The 16,973-nt window shown below is 49.7% G+C and overlaps 1 protein-coding gene across 2 annotated transcripts in view; it reads right to left on the reverse strand.

The window, feature by feature from the left end:
- Positions 1 to 16,973, reverse strand: part of VWF (von Willebrand factor) — a 186,831-nt gene that overhangs the window by 85,550 nt on the left and 84,308 nt on the right. For both annotated transcript variants that reach the window (XM_050747383.1, XM_050747385.1), the window contains exons 17-20: positions 14,093 to 14,187; positions 12,078 to 12,238; positions 3,996 to 4,099; positions 2,297 to 2,435 (exon numbers count right to left, since the gene is read on the reverse strand). In XM_050747383.1, the coding sequence (XP_050603340.1) occupies positions 2,297 to 2,435; positions 3,996 to 4,099; positions 12,078 to 12,238; positions 14,093 to 14,187 (499 nt within the window). The remainder of the gene's footprint in view (positions 1 to 2,296; positions 2,436 to 3,995; positions 4,100 to 12,077; positions 12,239 to 14,092; positions 14,188 to 16,973) is intronic.

Genomic DNA, 16,973 nt, shown 5'->3' on the forward strand with positions numbered 1-16,973 from the left:
GGCAACATGTGGCCTGCTTTGATGGATGCATCAGGCTCAAAGGCCTTGCCTAGAGCCCATTCGAGTCCCTCTGGAGCCCTTGCCTAGAGCCCCACCCAGGCAGCTGGGAGAGTTTGACCACAGGGCACTTTGTGGCTCTAAATTCTGGCTGAATCCCTCTGAACTGCTGGCCCAGAAATGGAACCAAAGACGGTTTGACAGAGCTCCACAGGTCCTGAACTGCCAGGTCGAGATGAGAAGAGACGATAAGGGAGTTCTGGTCCTTGCTGGTCAATTGCATAGAAAATTAAGCAAAAGGGGACACATTCCTGGCAAATCTCTCTCCCATGGTGTCTATTATTGTGGTACGATGAAAAAAAAAAAAGATAAAACGTTCAACTGAGAAAAACAGTGTGTCGCTTGAACCCAGGAGGCAGAGGCTGCAGTGAGCCGATATCACGCCACTGCACTCCAGCCCGGCAACACAGCAAGACTCTATCTCAAAAAAAAAAAAAAAAAAAAAAAAAAAGAAACAAGGTGTGAATCTTGATTCTGCCACTTACTGGCAACACTGAGCAAACCACTTACCTTTCTGACACACATACCCACAACACACATACGCCCATGCAGTCATACACACACACAGCACATGCATACACCCACACACACACATAGCCATACACTCACACATTCTCATGCATACACACATGCACATATACATACATGTGTCCAAACAACACACACAATCTGACCTCTAAGATTCTATTCAACTTAATGGGATTGTTAGGTTACATGGCTTTATATTAGGTTGATGCATGGTGAAGGCTAAAAAAGGAAACGAGGATGTAAGTGCTTTATTTGTTCTTATCATCAGCTGAGATTTCTGAAAGACAGTGAGTTAGGTCTTGATGCTACTCCCCAAAGGAGGACAGCAGAAAGGGGAGGGGCCCCAGGACAACGTGTCAGAAGACAACAGAACCAGCTGCGGGAAAGGAAAACAAGGCGCACAGACAGGGCACCGTTTGAAGGGGAATCTTTACAACTGGTCCAGTTGGGAAAGATGGCCTGGACAGGGAAGGGCTAGGAGCGGTAGATGCTGACTGGCTGTCTGGTCCTTGCTGCACTGAATTATTTTTTCCTGGATGTTCAGATTTGAAATGGGCTGGGTAGTTGTTCTGCAAAGCTGGTGCCGCCTTGTCTTTTGCTGCTGAGGCTGGGAAACTTCCATATAGAACCTTTGGGAAAGCTCTAGAGGGGCGCATCGCCCCCGGCTCACAGGTTCCTTGCCTGGTCTGCATGCCCTGTGACCCCAGCACACAGCCTGCCTCTCCGGGCCAGCCCAGGTATGAGGTGGGGACTGCGGAGGCTGCTGCTGACTCCGCCCCATACCCAGCATGCTCTACACGGGTGATCGGTCCATAGTCACCCACGCTGCCTGACTCACCAGCTCCTGCAACTCAGCCTCTGGGGCTGGGGCTCCTATGGGTTTGTGGTCTTCCATTCAGACCACACCAAGCCCCCACCCCCTCCCTCCTCTTGGGAATGGAGACAGAGGGACCGTATTTGTTTAAAGCTTCAGAGAGTACAGCGCCTCGGCTCTGGGGAAAAAAGCACTCATACTTCCTTGCTTACACAGTTGACGTCAACCAGCAAGAGAAACTTACAAGCATCCATGCAGTGGGGAGTGGGAGGCGGAGGGGCTGTTGCCCACACTCACCGGTGACGACTCCTGGACTCATTCTTACCTGCTGGGCAGGATGACTTTCCCGTGTCCCACACTCCCACTCCTCCCATTCTGAATTGAACCAAGTTAGAAATTAAAATGGCAGAGAATTCCACAAGGCCATACCATGGGAAGCAAACTCCAGGGATCATTTCAACCATCCCCCTGTCCAGGGCCACTGCACAACACGTGCAGACTGTGCACTGCCCAGGGTGCCGGAAGGGAGGCTGAGCGGGACTGAAATCCCAGCCCAACCCACTCCCTGAGCTATGCACCCTGACTGAGGCTGTGTCTACCAGAAGGAACAGACGCCTTTTTCTAATTCCAGATCCAACGTGGACGGGCAGTAGCCTTTCTCCCACAGCAATCCTCAACAACAAACAAGCTTCTGTCTCGTTTTATAAGTCCCCAGGTGAGCAGAGGGAAAATGGACAACCGCTTCAGGCACCTCTGTGAAGGACTGGAAAATACTCCAGTAGAAACCAGACCCAGAGCTGTTTCTGCAGACAGGCCCACAGAACCCAAGCTGAGGCCACACCACCCACCCCCTCCTAGAAAGAGACAGCGCCCTCTCCCCATCTCCCCACCTCTCACCTGCACCAGAACGTACTGGCACTCCCCGGGGAACATGTATTTGAGCCCGTCGAAGGTGAGGTAGTGGGCCATGCCGATCGTGGAGCACGTGGCGTCACACACGTGGTCTGTGCAGTTCCACTTCCGGTCCCGACAGACACTAGGAGCAGTCATGGCAGGAAAGACAAGTTGGGCACCTTGGTTTTGAAGGGCCCATCTGGGCAATGGAGACAATGAAGGAACACAGAATACTCTGGGTGCCTCCCAACCCTCCAGGAAGCCCAAGGAAGATGAGGACCTGTAGCATGGAGTGTGGACTTCACAGGCCCAGCGAGACACAGGGAAGCCTAGCTGCTCTCCCTAAAAGGGGGAAACTGAGGCAAAAAAGGGAAGGGGTTGTCCAAAGTGAGTTAGGCTGCCAGGGAGAAGGCCCAGATGCTCTTTAGGCCTCCTGTTATGAATTCACTCAGCCTCACCCTGGAAGCCACATCTACCTGAGATTCGCCACAGGGTCTCTGTCAAACAGACACACTGAGGTTGAAAGCCTGAGGCTAATGGGAAAAGCAAGACACAACAGCGGGAAAGCCCAGAGTCTGGAAAAGAGTGATGAAGCATGCACTTCTGCCAGGAGTGGTTCTGTGTGCATAGCTACATGTTAACATGTACGTAGCTACATGTTAAAATCTACAGTGATCTGCCCACTGCCACGTGTCCCACCCTGCCACCACCTGTAACCAGAGCTGACATCAAGAAGCCCACTGTGCGTCAGAGGTGGTAAGCTCAGACCTCAAGTCCAAGAGACAGCCCTCTCTGCCTCTGTCCAGTAGGCCTCTCTCCAAGGCTGCGCACAGCCACAGTCAAAGGCAGGGTGAATGAGCAGGGTGAGGGGTTATGTGCAGGATGGCCAAGGAAAAAGGAGAAGGCAACCAGCCACCCTCGCCTCAAACCATGCCGTTGCAAGCACACTCACGCTGTGCTCACGGGCAGTGTAAGGCCTGCAAGGACAGGACCCTCCGCAAGGACAGGACCCTCCAGACCCCGTGCCCACTGGCAGCTTGGCCACAAATGCAATGACTGGTGGGGCGAGGTCCCTGTCTTCCGTGGGGCCCATCTCCCTGAACAGAAATACAAGTTGAGCATTCCTAATCCAAAAATCTGAAGTCCAAAATGTTCTGAAACCCAAAACTTTGAGCACCAACATGACACCACGTGGGTGGCTGAGAGGGTGACACCTTTACTTTCTGATGGTTCAATGTACACAGAACTTTGTTTCATGCACAAATGTTGAAAATACTAAATACACATTAAATATATATTTAAAATATTGTATAAACTTACCCTCAGGCTATGTCCATAAGGTATATATGAACCATAAATAAATGTCATGTTTAGACTTGGGTCCCATCCCTAAGATACCTCATTATGTATATGCAAATATTTCAAAGTCCAAAATAATCCAAAATCCAGAACAGCTGTGGTCCCAAGCATTTCGGATAAGGGATACCGTACTAACCCGTTGAATAGTGTCTATGCAGGATGGGCACAGGTGATGAGAAAGATTCTCCCCATTTTACAGATGGAGAAGCACAGGCACAGAGGCAGAGAGTAACCGGGTTCCCACAGGGGGCTGGAGGCAAGCGCGGAAGGTCCTGTGGCCGCATGTGCCCTCACTCCACCCACAGGGCCTGGGTCCCCGGGACAGCCGCTCACTGAGCCTCACCACGTGTTGCAGTCAATCTTCACTGCTTCTCCGGGGGCATACTCCTTGCCCTGATGCAAGCAGGGACACCTCTCCAGGGCCACACATCTGTTTTCATGCCGGACCTAAGGGAAAAGAATCCAAGTCTTCAGGGCCACAGCGACTGATCTAAAGCCCTCCTCCAGCCCACTCCAGGAAGCGTTGTCTGAGACTTGAGCCTACGGGTAGGCCCAGCACTGGGACCGGCACCAGGACCAGGGCTGGGCCAGAGGACAGCTTCCACTGCAGGCCAAGTCAGGACAGGGAGCCCACGCCCATGGGACTTGGCAAACATGGGTTCCCACCTACATGGCTCCTGTCAACTAAAGACACTGGCTGCCCTCTGCCCTCTCCTGCCCTGCTGGGGCACTGTAACTGGACACTTTTGGGAAGGTACTTCAAAAAACCATTTCCAGAGGCCTTGAAATGCACATATTCTTACACCTAGCCATCCCAAGGAAAGGATTTCTCTGAGGGAAATAGAATTATAGACAAAGATTGATGGAGAATTATCATTGCAAAAAAAAAAAATTGGAAACAACAGGAAAATGACTAAATCCATTAAGGAATCGCCAGACACCGGTATCCTATGGTGTTATTACAATGGTCCTTTGGAAGAATCTTAAATGAAGCGAGAAATACTTACACTGTTGATTTTTAAAATAGGAAGAAAAACTATGTATACATATGGTTCCAAATTTCTATGTATTTCACAAAAGACTAGAAAATACAGAATCTGCTTCCAGGTGGTGAGCTGGGATAGGGGAGTGGGAGGATTTTATTTTCTTTTTCGGTTTTAAAATTTTTTTCCAAGTGCTCTTCAGTGAGCATGCATTATATTTATAATTAAAGAAAATGAACACTATATTGAATAAAATTAATGTGTACTTAACACTCTGGAGGTGAGGGCCGAATGTTGGGCATAAGTAGCACTCGATCAGAACTAGAGTCTGAGGGCTGGTCCAAGCCACAGGCCCCACCCAGTCTCCAGTATTCCAGTTCACTCTCCACGGCGTATGCTCTACTTCCCCGTCCTCATACCTCGGGAAACTACTTACGTGAGCATGTTGTACTCCTCAGGTCTGCTGGGGCTGGGGAAAAAAAAAGAACTAAAGGCTGGGCACGGTGGCGCACGCCAGTAATCCCAGCACTTTGGGAGGCCAAGGTGGATCACAAAGTCAGGAGATCGAGACCACCCTGGCTAACACAGTGAAACCCCATCTCTACTAAAAAAAAACATACAAAAAATTAGCCGGGCGTGGTGGCGGGCATCTGCAGTCCCAGCTACTCAGGAGGCTGAGGCAGGAGAATGGCGTGAACCCAGGAGGCGAAGCTTGCATTGAGCTGAGATCACACCACTGCACTCCAGCCTGGGCAACAGAGCAAGACTCGGTCTCAAAAAAAAAAAAAAAAAAAAATTAAAGAACCATCAGCCCCAGTGGGTTCAGGAAGAGTTGGCCAAACCCACTCTGAGCTCAACCTGCAGACATGCTTCTGTCCCGACTCCAGGGGACAGGCCTGGATGCCTGCCCTGGTGTGGCTTAGGCTTGGGGGCTCTCAAAGAGGCCCAGGTCACCCCCAGGTGAAGGACTGTCGCACTTTGGCTCCAGAGCTACCTGCAGGGCGAGAAGCTCCCGGTCCGGACAGCTCCAGCTCCATGCAACCCAGTCACTCCCCAGACAAGCCCGAGCTCCCAGGCCTGGAGCTAGACAAACCCCCAGGAACAGGGCAATCTTAGGCTGAACAAAGGGCTTTCAAGGACCCAGGCTAGAATCATGTGAGCGCCGTGTGTGTTGGGGGAGGTGGTAGGGAAATAGGAAGAATCCTCCACTACCTAATGCTACCTTCACCCAGCGTCAGGTGTCCCCGCATCCCTGGACCCCAGCTGATGAGGCAGAATGACAGGGCAGAGATGATGATGCAGGTTGACCCCACTCTTGGTAGCTCGTACCTCCTGGAACCACTGTTCTTGGGAGGGCATGAGCTCAGACGCGCAGTAGGGAAGATGGCACCTTGGTAGGATCTGGGAGGGACTGAAAAGCTCTAGCAGAGCCTTCAAAGCCTCTGTCACAATTAGGGTTAATTTCCACATCGCCCCCTTCCTGGGTCAGCTCTGACAAGCCTGAGGCCCGCCACCTAGTGGCTGCTATAAGAATGACTGAGGCATCCCACAGGGGACCTTACAGTCAGTGGAAACCAGGTAACACGCCTCCTTGTAGCAAATACCACGTGGGACAGAAATGCAGGAATGGACTCCGGGAAACAGAGCCAGGCTCCCCTCACCTCAGCACGTGTTGCCCCTCACCCTTGGACAGGTCTGGTTGGGGGCTCCCTGGCCTCTTGGTCTGCGTGCTGCATGTTTTCACCTCTCACCATGATATTCAACCCATGGGAAAACCCACCATGCATTCCTGGCCCAGGGAGTCCCTCCTGTCACCCAGCTGTGGGTCTATGGAAGCCCAGCCCTCCTCCAGCGGACAGAACACTCCAGTCCCAGCTCAGGTGTGAGATAAAATGCCATGACTGCAGCCGACACCACCTCCCCTTTCCGAGCACCCACTGCAAACCACGTGGCTGCTCTCTGCCCTGACTGGTGTTAGCAAGAGGTTATTAATTCACAGACAGCAATATTATAATGGGACCTTGATATTAAGTGAGAACTGCCATGAAGGCCACGGTGGTGTGGAATTAGGTCATAAGAGAGCTGGAGAGGAGACAAAACATAACCTTCAAGGAGAGGAAAGAGCTTCCAGACCACAGCATGAGGCTTCGTGACTTGGGAGAGAAGAGCAGGTAACAATAGCCCAGCTAAAAACACCCACAGAATCCCAAAGCAGCAAAGACATTCAGGGAGGTGGAAATTCACGGAAGTAGACAGGTGTGGAAATAAAGGGGTGATTTAGGGGATGGACGGGGCCCAGAGGGTAGCTGTGCAGAGAAGCAGGGCAGGCCAGCGCAGTAGTCCGAGTTTTGTGGCAAGTCACTTAAACCTCAGTTAAAATGAAGAGAACCATCTCTGTCTAGTGTTTGTCCCTTTGGGATATCAGAAGGCTACTAAGTTCAAGTCTATGAATGTCCCCTGAAGACTTAAAGCCTGGCAGAAATACTCGTCCCATTATTCACCAACTCATGACCTCTTCAGTCAGAAGGGCTCAGGCTGAGAACATGGTCCTACGTGTTGGTCCGCTTCAAGAAAAATTATAAAGTAGGAACAAACTGGTCTTGTTACCTTTCCCTGAAAAGGCCCCATTATCCCCAAACTCTCCATACATGAACACCATCGTGACCCACTCTCCAAAATCCTGTTTACCTTCCAACTGCCCTTCGTTCATTCTCCTACCCCATCAGTACTCTCAGGCCACAGCAGTGGAACTCAGCCAGAAGTCTGCGAGGAGGAGAGCGATCTGATGGAATAAACTCCTGCTGAGCGTGGTGACTTCCTATGAGGACTTATGAGGTTCCACGTTTTTTTAAACCTCTCACTTGTTAACCAAAATGAATGTCTGCTTGTTGTATTTCAGTAAGCCCGACTGAGTGACCAATCGTGGACCATGTAGGAGATATTTCTGAAACAGGCCCTTCCTTGGACCTTTTAGAATGTACAATGCCCACATGTGAGGCCGCCTCTGGATGGGCCCTTGAACCCAAGCTCTGAATTTTAAGCGGTGCCCAACTCCTTCAGTCTTCATATGGGGCCAGTAAGGAAACTGGGCATCCTGGGATCAGGGACGTAAACACACTTCTCGCCGCCAAGAGGCTCCCAACACCAGCAGTTTGGGAGATGTAGCTGCTAGGTTTCAAAGGATAAGTCAGCATCTCCCAGACAGAGGCCTAAGTGTTTCAGATTGGAGGAGCCCTGGTCTCAGAGTCAGGAGACCAGAATTTCCACTATACAACTATGAAGGCTTGACCTGGCTCTGCTCCCTTTCTGTCCTCAGTCTCTCCCATGTAATAGAGAGGGCTGACATAATGGGGCCTCAGGGTTTCTTCTCCGCCCTCTACGATGCTCCTGGAGTTACCTGTGGCCGGACTTAGGAAGGGTGAGCAGGGCAGTGGGTTGTGCTTTGCCGTCACCTGGTGGTGGGAGCAGGTAATATTCTAACTTAAAGAGATGGACGCTTCAGGCAAGCATCACTCCAAGATTTTCTGAACTAGAGAAAAATACCTGGGAGATCTTCTAGCACAACTCCCTCATTTTATCGATCCAGTGAATGCTAGGATCTAAAAAGTTGTTCCTGTGTGTGCTAATTCCCTGCAGCATCTCTGTTCATAGTAAGATTCACGGTTTCCCACCATGAACTTATTTTAATAGTGGTCATTAAACTACCACTCACTAAGCACCTCCCATGTGCTCGCTGCTCTCATCTCCAGTCTTCTCAACAGCCTGTAAGCCAATTTTACAGATAAGAAAATTAAGACGCCAAGATGTTAAGTGACTTGCCACTCACTCAAGTAGATGTCACAGGAGCCGGGATTCAAACCTAGAAGTATGAGGTTTCGATACCATGCCATTTCCACACGGCTTCTCTGCCCTTCATTTACCATGGTGCGGACCACTTAGCAAAGGGGCCCCCATCTCATTCCCATGCCAGGAGACCTTTGCCGGATGGCAAGAGCAGATAGAGCCTGCAGCTTGCGGGGTCAACCAGAAAACCTCTGCTCTAAGCAGGTGCCAGGCCTGAGACAAATCAGAGAGAGGCTTCTTCTCTGCCCCCCAGTATCTTCAAACAGGTGCTTCTAGGCGGACGATGGACCCTCAGAGACACCTTAGAGGAGGAGAGACAATCTTCGGCTGAGAACAGGGCTGCTCAAAGTGCATTCCCTGGGCCAGGGCCAACCTGTGAGGGTGTAAGCCCAGAAACTGAGAGAAAATGTTTAGAAAATCTTAGGGAAATGTGGCAGAGTCATACCATGTCTGTTATATGTCATAAAAAGTGGGAGGTAAGAGTCTAGATTTGAGGATCATGAAAAGGAAAGAAAACATTTTTTTAAGTCGGGGCATGGTGGCTCACACCTGTAATCCCAGGACTTTTGGAGACAGAGGCAGGCAGACCACCTGAGGTCAGGAGTTCAAGACCAGCCTGGCCAACATGGGCGAAACCCCATCTCTACTAAAAATACGAAAATCAGCTGGGCGTGATGGTGGGTGCCTGTAGTCCCAGCTACTCGGGAGGCGGAGGTTGCAATGAGCCCAGACCACGCCACTGCACTCCAGCCTGGGAGAGAGAGCGAGACTCCATCTCAAAAAAATTTAAAAAAAAAAAAAAAGCTCTTGTCGCCCAGCCAAGAGTGCAGTGGCGCAATCTCGGCTCACTGCAACCTCTGACTCCCGGGTTCACGCCATTCTTCTGCCTCAGCCTCCCTAGTAGCTGGGACTACAGGCACCCGCCACCATGCCCAGTTAATTTTTTGTATTTTTAGTAGAGACAGGGTTTCACCGTGTTAGCCAGGATGGTCTCGATCTGACCTCATGATATGCCCACCTCAGCCTCCCAAAGTGTTGGGATTACAGGCGTGAGCCACTGCGCCTGGCCAATATTTTTTAATTGGGTGGGATCGTATTATTTTTGTCATTGCTTTTTATTTTTATGAGAATTCATTTTTATTGTATTTATAAAAGCATGGGTCCACAAGATTGGAAATCTAAGAAAAAACATCCTTTACGGGTCTCTCCTATGGACAGCAGGAGGAACTGATGGGTGCAGCCTCTGAGACAGCCTTGGTTGGTTACAAAAACAATTCAAGCTATTCCTACACTTCTGTAGAACTCTCTGGCTTTAAAGTGCTTTCACACACATCTCCTTGGGGCCCACAGCCATGCATCATGGAGGCAGAACAGAAATTAGGTGTCTACATAACACACGAGGTGACTGGGCTTCCAGTAAAGACTGAACGACTGTGCAAGAGCATGGAGTCAGAAAGCAGGGAAGCCTGGCCTCACGCGTCTGCCCTCTGCACCCTGTTCCGGCTCGGTGCTCTTTCTGCTCTCCGTAGATCTGTCCCCAGGAAAAAGCCACTTCCCTTTCCCCTTTCAAGTCCTCCGAAGAATGCAGAATCCGTGACCCCTTCCCCAAGCCCTTAGTGACATCCCACAACCCTGCCCCTTCACATGGGACAGACTGGACTGAGTAACACCCCAAGGGATAATGTCTGCACCATCAGATGGGCCCAAACAGGGTGTTTCCAGGCCCAGCCCCATTTTCTTTGTGTTATGGCCAAGAACACATGTCCCGTGCTACAGCCAGCACGCTGTGCACACTTAATAAATTACACGGACTTCTCTGCTCTCTCGAATCTGGCCTCAATAATTTGCACATTCACCGGCATCGTAATGAAGCAGTTGTGAAAATAACCCAATCTCTTACAATATGAACTTGCAAGTTTATAAGCCCCTGTGGCTGAAGTGCGAGTCACTTCATCACGTGACAGGTATCCAAGTGCTGTCCTCAGAATGCATGCCCAGTGCTTCAGGAATGCCAACGAGCACCTAACAGGACAGCCGCAGCCTGTATTTGAGGTCTCACTGTCCTCTTGGAATCTGGGGTCATAATGTAATTATTGTGGTTATTAAAATTTAAGGCTATCTGTATTTTTTCCTTCATGACAAGTTCTTTTCAAAGCATATCCAATGCTGACAGTCCTCTGAGTGATGTTCATTTTCCTGCTGAGTATGATGAAGAGACAATGATCTATGCCTTGCCCACACCAAAGCTCTGAGACTTTCTATACAAGAGGCCCCAGGGATAACGAAGAGCAAGAAGGAAGATTCCCCTGCCTTCTCCTATTTTTTGTTCCTACCCAGGTCTGAGATTCCCCTCATTAGAGACCCTTGGTGATATCCACCTTCTGCTCAGGCACTAAACAGCCCTTCCAGTTCGAAGGTGCTCATTGGCCAATCACTAACTCTCCTCACCAGCGAAGACAGTTCGAAAACCCTCAGAGGCTAAGACAGAGGAGGCGAGAATTAACAAGAATTGGTCTCTCTGTTTGGGAGAAGAAAAAGTTGAAGGGGAAGTAGAAAAACAAGCATCTGTCCCTTCACACACAGCAATCCCAGCCTTCCTGAGAGACACTGGTAATTGAGTCCATGTTCCCTCTACAGAATATTGACAGGTTCCACAGTCCAGCACACTGCCCCTCAAGCGGAGGAGTCCTGGGCATCACTAAGTCCCCTCCACAGCCATTTGAGAGCCACCCTCTCCCATTCTGGCCTCTATAGCCCCTGCCCCAACCCCTCACCATTCACTCTGGGTATAAGGAATTGAAGTCGGGGAAAACAAGACGACAGGATGCATTTTGAAAGAGAAATATCTGGAAGTTGCATCCTTCAGGGTGTATGCATAATCTATTTACTACTCCACTGGCTAAGATTAGACTTGGGAGGGAGATGAGGAGTAGGCATGCTCAGATCATTGCCACCAGCAGAACATCCACGTAGGAGCCAGGAGTAGCAAACCAGCCTGGTCTTAGATGCATGGCCTCCATGCCTGTTTCAGCCACCAGAGTCATGGAATGTTAAGAGCTGGCCAAGATCTCACGACTCACATTATAGATGAGGAAAACAACGTTCACTGTGGGGAAGAGACTTGTTGGGCCCATGGCTTGCTAGTGACACAGCAGGGACATCAATGTCTTTTTTTTTTTTAAATAGTAAGTTATATGCATATACATCAATCATATGCAAATATATGTGTGTCCCTCCATTTTCATAGCATGGAAGGCAGTCCCTGGGAAAATTCTAGTGGGAATGCTTATTTCTACTTGTATTTTCTGGAAATTCTTTGCTTCCTATGGCACTCCTGTAAGCTAAGTTCTTACATTTTGTCAGATCCCGTGAGGATCAACTCCAGGCATTTTCATAACTCCCTCCCTGACTTTGGCAGCTGACTCTGCCACAGAAGAGCCTCCCCTCCCCTCCTCCATGACCCCATTACCAGCACCACCTCCATTACCATCCTCGTTGAGCCCTTCTTTCTTCCTCTCTCTGGCTCCACAGCCCCCTCACTCATCCCTGCCTACAGGAAAACTGAAGGGCAGGTGCCAGCTCTGTGCCTGGTGACTCACCATGCCCGGAGGGCAGAGGCAGCCAGAGACACAGCCCATGCTCATGCACTCCAGGTCGTAGTTCTGGCACGTCTTGGCACACTCGAGCCCTTCAGCCCGCGGGTTGTCAGCGGGACACACCAGCTTGACCATGGGAGGCCGACAGGATAGGCTCCTTTTGCCTTGAAGGTAGGAAAAGCAAAGAGATGATTAGTGAAGGAGAGAATGGACCTACCTTCCACACTGGCCTTTGGTCCCCTAGAGGCTGTGACTAAATTCAAGAGACTCAGAGTCGCCCACTTGCAGGGACCAGCTGCTGACTGAGCCAGGTTCCCTGTGTGGGACTGGGAGGGCACCTGCTCACCTGGGCTTCTACCTCTGGCTTATGCTGGTGGCAGCTCTTCTGACCCCAGCCCTCATCTGATGTCCCATACTTGTCTTCACCCTTAACTTTGCTATACAGCAGGTTACATTGAATCAGGATGCATTGCAGAAATTTCTAGACCCAGGCTTGAGTAGATCTGAGTGTGGGTGCTAAAAAGGAGTTTTAATGGGACCCAACAGAATCATTCCTAAATGGTTACAACTAATCTGGGGAGAGAAGGCCATTTGACCACAATGGCTTTAAAACAGGCCTCTGTGGGCATCAGACCCTGCCCAGCCACTCCACGTGAATTCGTAACCCTTGCAACACTCCATCCCCTGACACTCCAACCTCCCTTCCCTGCTGTTTCCCCTCTGATGTCCTGTATCTGTTCTTCTCACCACCTGATACACTACACATCTCACCTACTTGTTCACTGTCCTCCCCGGGCCACTGGGCCACTAAACGCATGTTCCATGAAGCCAGGGATTTCTACTTTGCTCATTGACACATCCTACTTCCTGGCAATTAGTAGGTATCCATGGCTAATTGGGTAATGCTGACAGCAGATGATCAATACAGCACCTGTCTTTCCAAAGCCCAGGTGCACTTAATAGCATTTGTATCACATACTCGCTCCTGTGGGCAAAAAGTCAAAATGTCTTGCAAACCCTTGTTAGAAAACTGAAACTCCTTAAACCTTTTCCCAAACACAATCCCAGGTTTTCCTGAAAAAAGAGCTTTTCCAGTGACCAGACAATCAGCACACAATCCCAAGGAAAGAAAGGAAGACGCAGACCCGACTTTGAAAAAGATTACCCAGTCGGTCATGCCGGGAGCCAGACCTCTCATGCAGGGCAAGCCAGGAAGCAAACAGCATGGCACAGAACTGGGTCCCTTGGACAGAAGGAGCCTTATTAGCCAGGTCAAGTGGTGAAGACGCGTGCCTGTCTCCCATTCCCTTTCTAGCTACTTGTGAGGCCCTGAGGAATGAGATCGCTTGAACCCATGAGGCAGAGGTTGCAGTGAGGGAGGCTGAGATTGCAGGAATTCCCAGCCTGGCCACATGGCAAAACTTCCCTAGCCTGGGTGACAGAGTCTGTAAACTCTTGGGGGAGGAATGAAAAAAAAGGTTGCAAGCTGAGATTGCACCACTGCACCATCAGTAAGACTCTCAAAAAAAAAAAAAAAAAAAAGTGCAGCCTTCGAATGGAGAGCAACGGACCCAACCCTTCTCTTTCTCTCTTTCAAACCCATCCCAGAAGCTTTCTGAAGAAAGAGCTGTCCTTCATCAGCACATCCATAGGAAACAAGAGGCCATGAAAGAAGGGTGACTGTCATCACAATCAAGGCCACCAACTCACAGCTATCCACTGAGTTAAGGTCTCCATGCGCAAAATAGGGGTCTCACAGAATTTATCTGCAAGTCTTTCCCCTTACACAATCAAATACTTCTTGCCTCAATGACTTGGATTTACACATGCTAAGACATGTCTTGGCCTGAAAGTCACTCACGCAAATCCAGAAATTATGGCGATCCTGGGCAAAGCCAGACCCATGCCTGGATGCACACGCACATCACACGGTGTCACCCAGCTCTCTCCCGCCATTCCACACGTGAGGAATCCAGGCAGGACGGAGTCAACCAGCCTTCCGTGGGGACAGTACTCACTGCGGTGAGACAGGGGACTGCTGAGGACAGCGTCAGGCAGCAAGCTTCCGGGGACTCCACTCATGGTGCAGTGCATGAAGCCATCCTCACAGTAGCTACAGAGGGAAAAAATCAAAAAGCCCAGCTTCGCAAGACTTGTCTACACTCGCCACCTCCACATCCTCACCTCCCATTCACTCTGCCTTTTTCAACCAGGTCCCAGTCCCATAAACCCTCCTGAAGCACAGCTTGCGAACGCCACCAATGGATGATCTCCACGTCACTAAATCCCATGGGACTTTTTTCAGTTATTTTCTTAATTGATCCCGTTCAACATTATGCATCACTGTTGAACACTCCACTCTTCCAGAAAAAAAAAAAATATATTCATCTCTGCAGGTTTTCCTCCCACTTCCTCGGTTCCTCCTTCTCAGCCTCAGTTTTCATGCGCCCCCCCACTGCCTGGCCTTTAAATATTGGCCTTCCCCACCAGGCTCTGTCCTAGGCTCGCTCCTCTTCTCACACTCTGCTGCCATCCACACCCCCAGCTCCAATCACAGACATGACTCATGAACCCAGCAGCTCGGACCGCTCCTTTGACCCATAGACTCAAATGCCTACGTGGTCTCACTAATGTAGAGTCTCTCAGAAACACTTCAAACTCGGTACATCCAAAACTGAACTCACAATCGCCCCACCAAAGGCAATTCTCCTCCAGGGCTGATTCATTGAATGGTGACGCCATCCATATATCACTGAAATTCATCTCCACTTTATCTCCACTGTCATGAGATAAGACACTATGACCTCTTGCCTGGACTATGCAAAAGTTTCCTAACTGTATGAGTAAATTTTTATAAAATGTGTGTGGCTGCTTTGTATGTATGTATAATTTGTATAAATGATATCATATAGCACGCTGTGTTTTGCTTTTCCCATTGAGCACCTTGTTTGTAAGATTAATCCCTGTGAAGACATAGACCACTTCCTCTGTAGCTTCTGTTACACAATACACCTTTTACCCACTCAGTGTCCCAGTGATGGACACAGGTTGTCACCTGCTCCTCACCACCACAAAGCTGTGCTGAACATCTGCAGACATGTGTCCTAATGAACCTGTGTAAGGATTTCGTTAGTCTATCTGCAGAGGCAGAAGTGCGGGGATAGCAGGTGTGAATATCTGACCTGCATATGATGTGCCAAGTACTCTCCTAGATGGCTCAACCAGTCTATGCCCTACAACAGATGAGGCCTCCATGCCCCTCGGCTCTGCCAACACTCAGCATTATCCAGATGTCTAATTTTTCCAATCTAATATGAAGTCATACTCATTGCTTTAATTTGCATTTTTCTGACTATAATTTTATTCAGTTTTTGTTTTGTTTTCTTTGGAGACCGAGTCTCACTGTCACCAGGCTGGAGTGCAGTGGCTCGATCTCGACTCACTGCAACCTCTGCCTCCCAGGTTCAAGCGATTCTCCCTGCCTCAGCCTCCCAAGTAGCTAGGATTACAGGCATGTGCCACCACGCCCAGTTAATTTTTATATTTTTAGTAGAGACAGGGTGTTTCACCATGTTGGCCAGGATGATCTCGATCTCCCGACCTCGTGATCCACCCGCCTCGGCCTCCCAAAGTGCTGGGATTACAGGTGTGAGCCAACGTGCTCTGCCTGTTTTTGTTTTCTTGAGACAGAGCCTTATTCTGTTGCCCAGACTGGAGAGTGCAGTAGCATGATCTCGGCTCACCGCAACCTCCACCTCCTGGGTTCAAGCCATTCTCCTGCCTCAGCCTCCAGAGTAGCTGGGATTACAGGCATGCACCACCATGCCCAGCTAATTTTTATGTTTAGTGGAGACAGGGTTTCACCATGTTGACCAGGCTGGTCTCAAACTCCTGACTTCAAGTGATCCATCCCTGCCTTGGCCTCCCAAAGTGCTGGGATTACAGGCGTGAGCCACCTTGCCCAGCCGACTGTAATGATTTTGAACATTTTTAATGCAGTTGCTGTTCAATAAATATTTGTTGAATGAATAAGAGAATCAGCCCTTCCCTTTCTGAGCACATGCAGAACCTGTGCCTTCTGGTTTTTAACTAATAGTTTTAAAAGAGACAATTCCGCCCGCCCCCGTAAATGTCATGGTCTGTCTGTCATTTGGACATGACCCAAAAGCTTAATTTTCTAAAAAGTCTCGAAGATGGGTTTAAAATCAACTCCTGGCCCTGAGCCTGGTCTGCAGAATAAATATTCGGCTGTGATGGCCGCTGGGATGACCAAGCACACAGTCTGCAGAACCTCCAGGCCACGGTGTTTCACCCTCGTGCCACCTTTTCACGACCAACACTAGCACCTGCTCCAGCAAGGCTCATTCTCCAGTGTGTTGTCTAAAGAATAAAAATAAACAGCTACACACAGGCCCCAAGGTCCTTCCGACACAACTTCTCCATGAAACCCAATTTTCTAAATGAAGTGGAAAGACAAGTTGCTCAATAGCTTTCAGCACTGGTGCCTAAAAGAGAGACAAGGAGGATGCAGACTTGGAGAGGTCTCTGATGTCAAACCCTAAAAGGAGCCCAAAGCCAGGGTCGCTCCCCAACCCTGTTCACCCAGGGGCCAATGCATGCCTTCTCCCACCTTCCCTGTTTTAGTGAAATAGCTAGCAACAGTTGCTGCCCTCCCAAGTCATACCAACTTCCTGTAGTCCAGCCTCTTTCCTTACCACTGAAACACAGAGGCCACCACGACCTTCTGATCGCCAAATTCAACCATCTATTCTCACTGTAATATGGAGAGTTCAAGAATCCCTGGGTTCTAGTCACTTGCTGGCTGATTTCAGAAAGTGATAATCTCTCTAAGCCTCAAATTCTTTACGAAAAAAAGCAAGCCCTGCTTGCCCAACAGCA

Source organism: Macaca thibetana, chromosome 11, assembly GCF_024542745.1.
Source record: "Macaca thibetana thibetana isolate TM-01 chromosome 11, ASM2454274v1, whole genome shotgun sequence".
NCBI lineage: Eukaryota > Metazoa > Chordata > Mammalia > Primates > Cercopithecidae > Macaca > Macaca thibetana.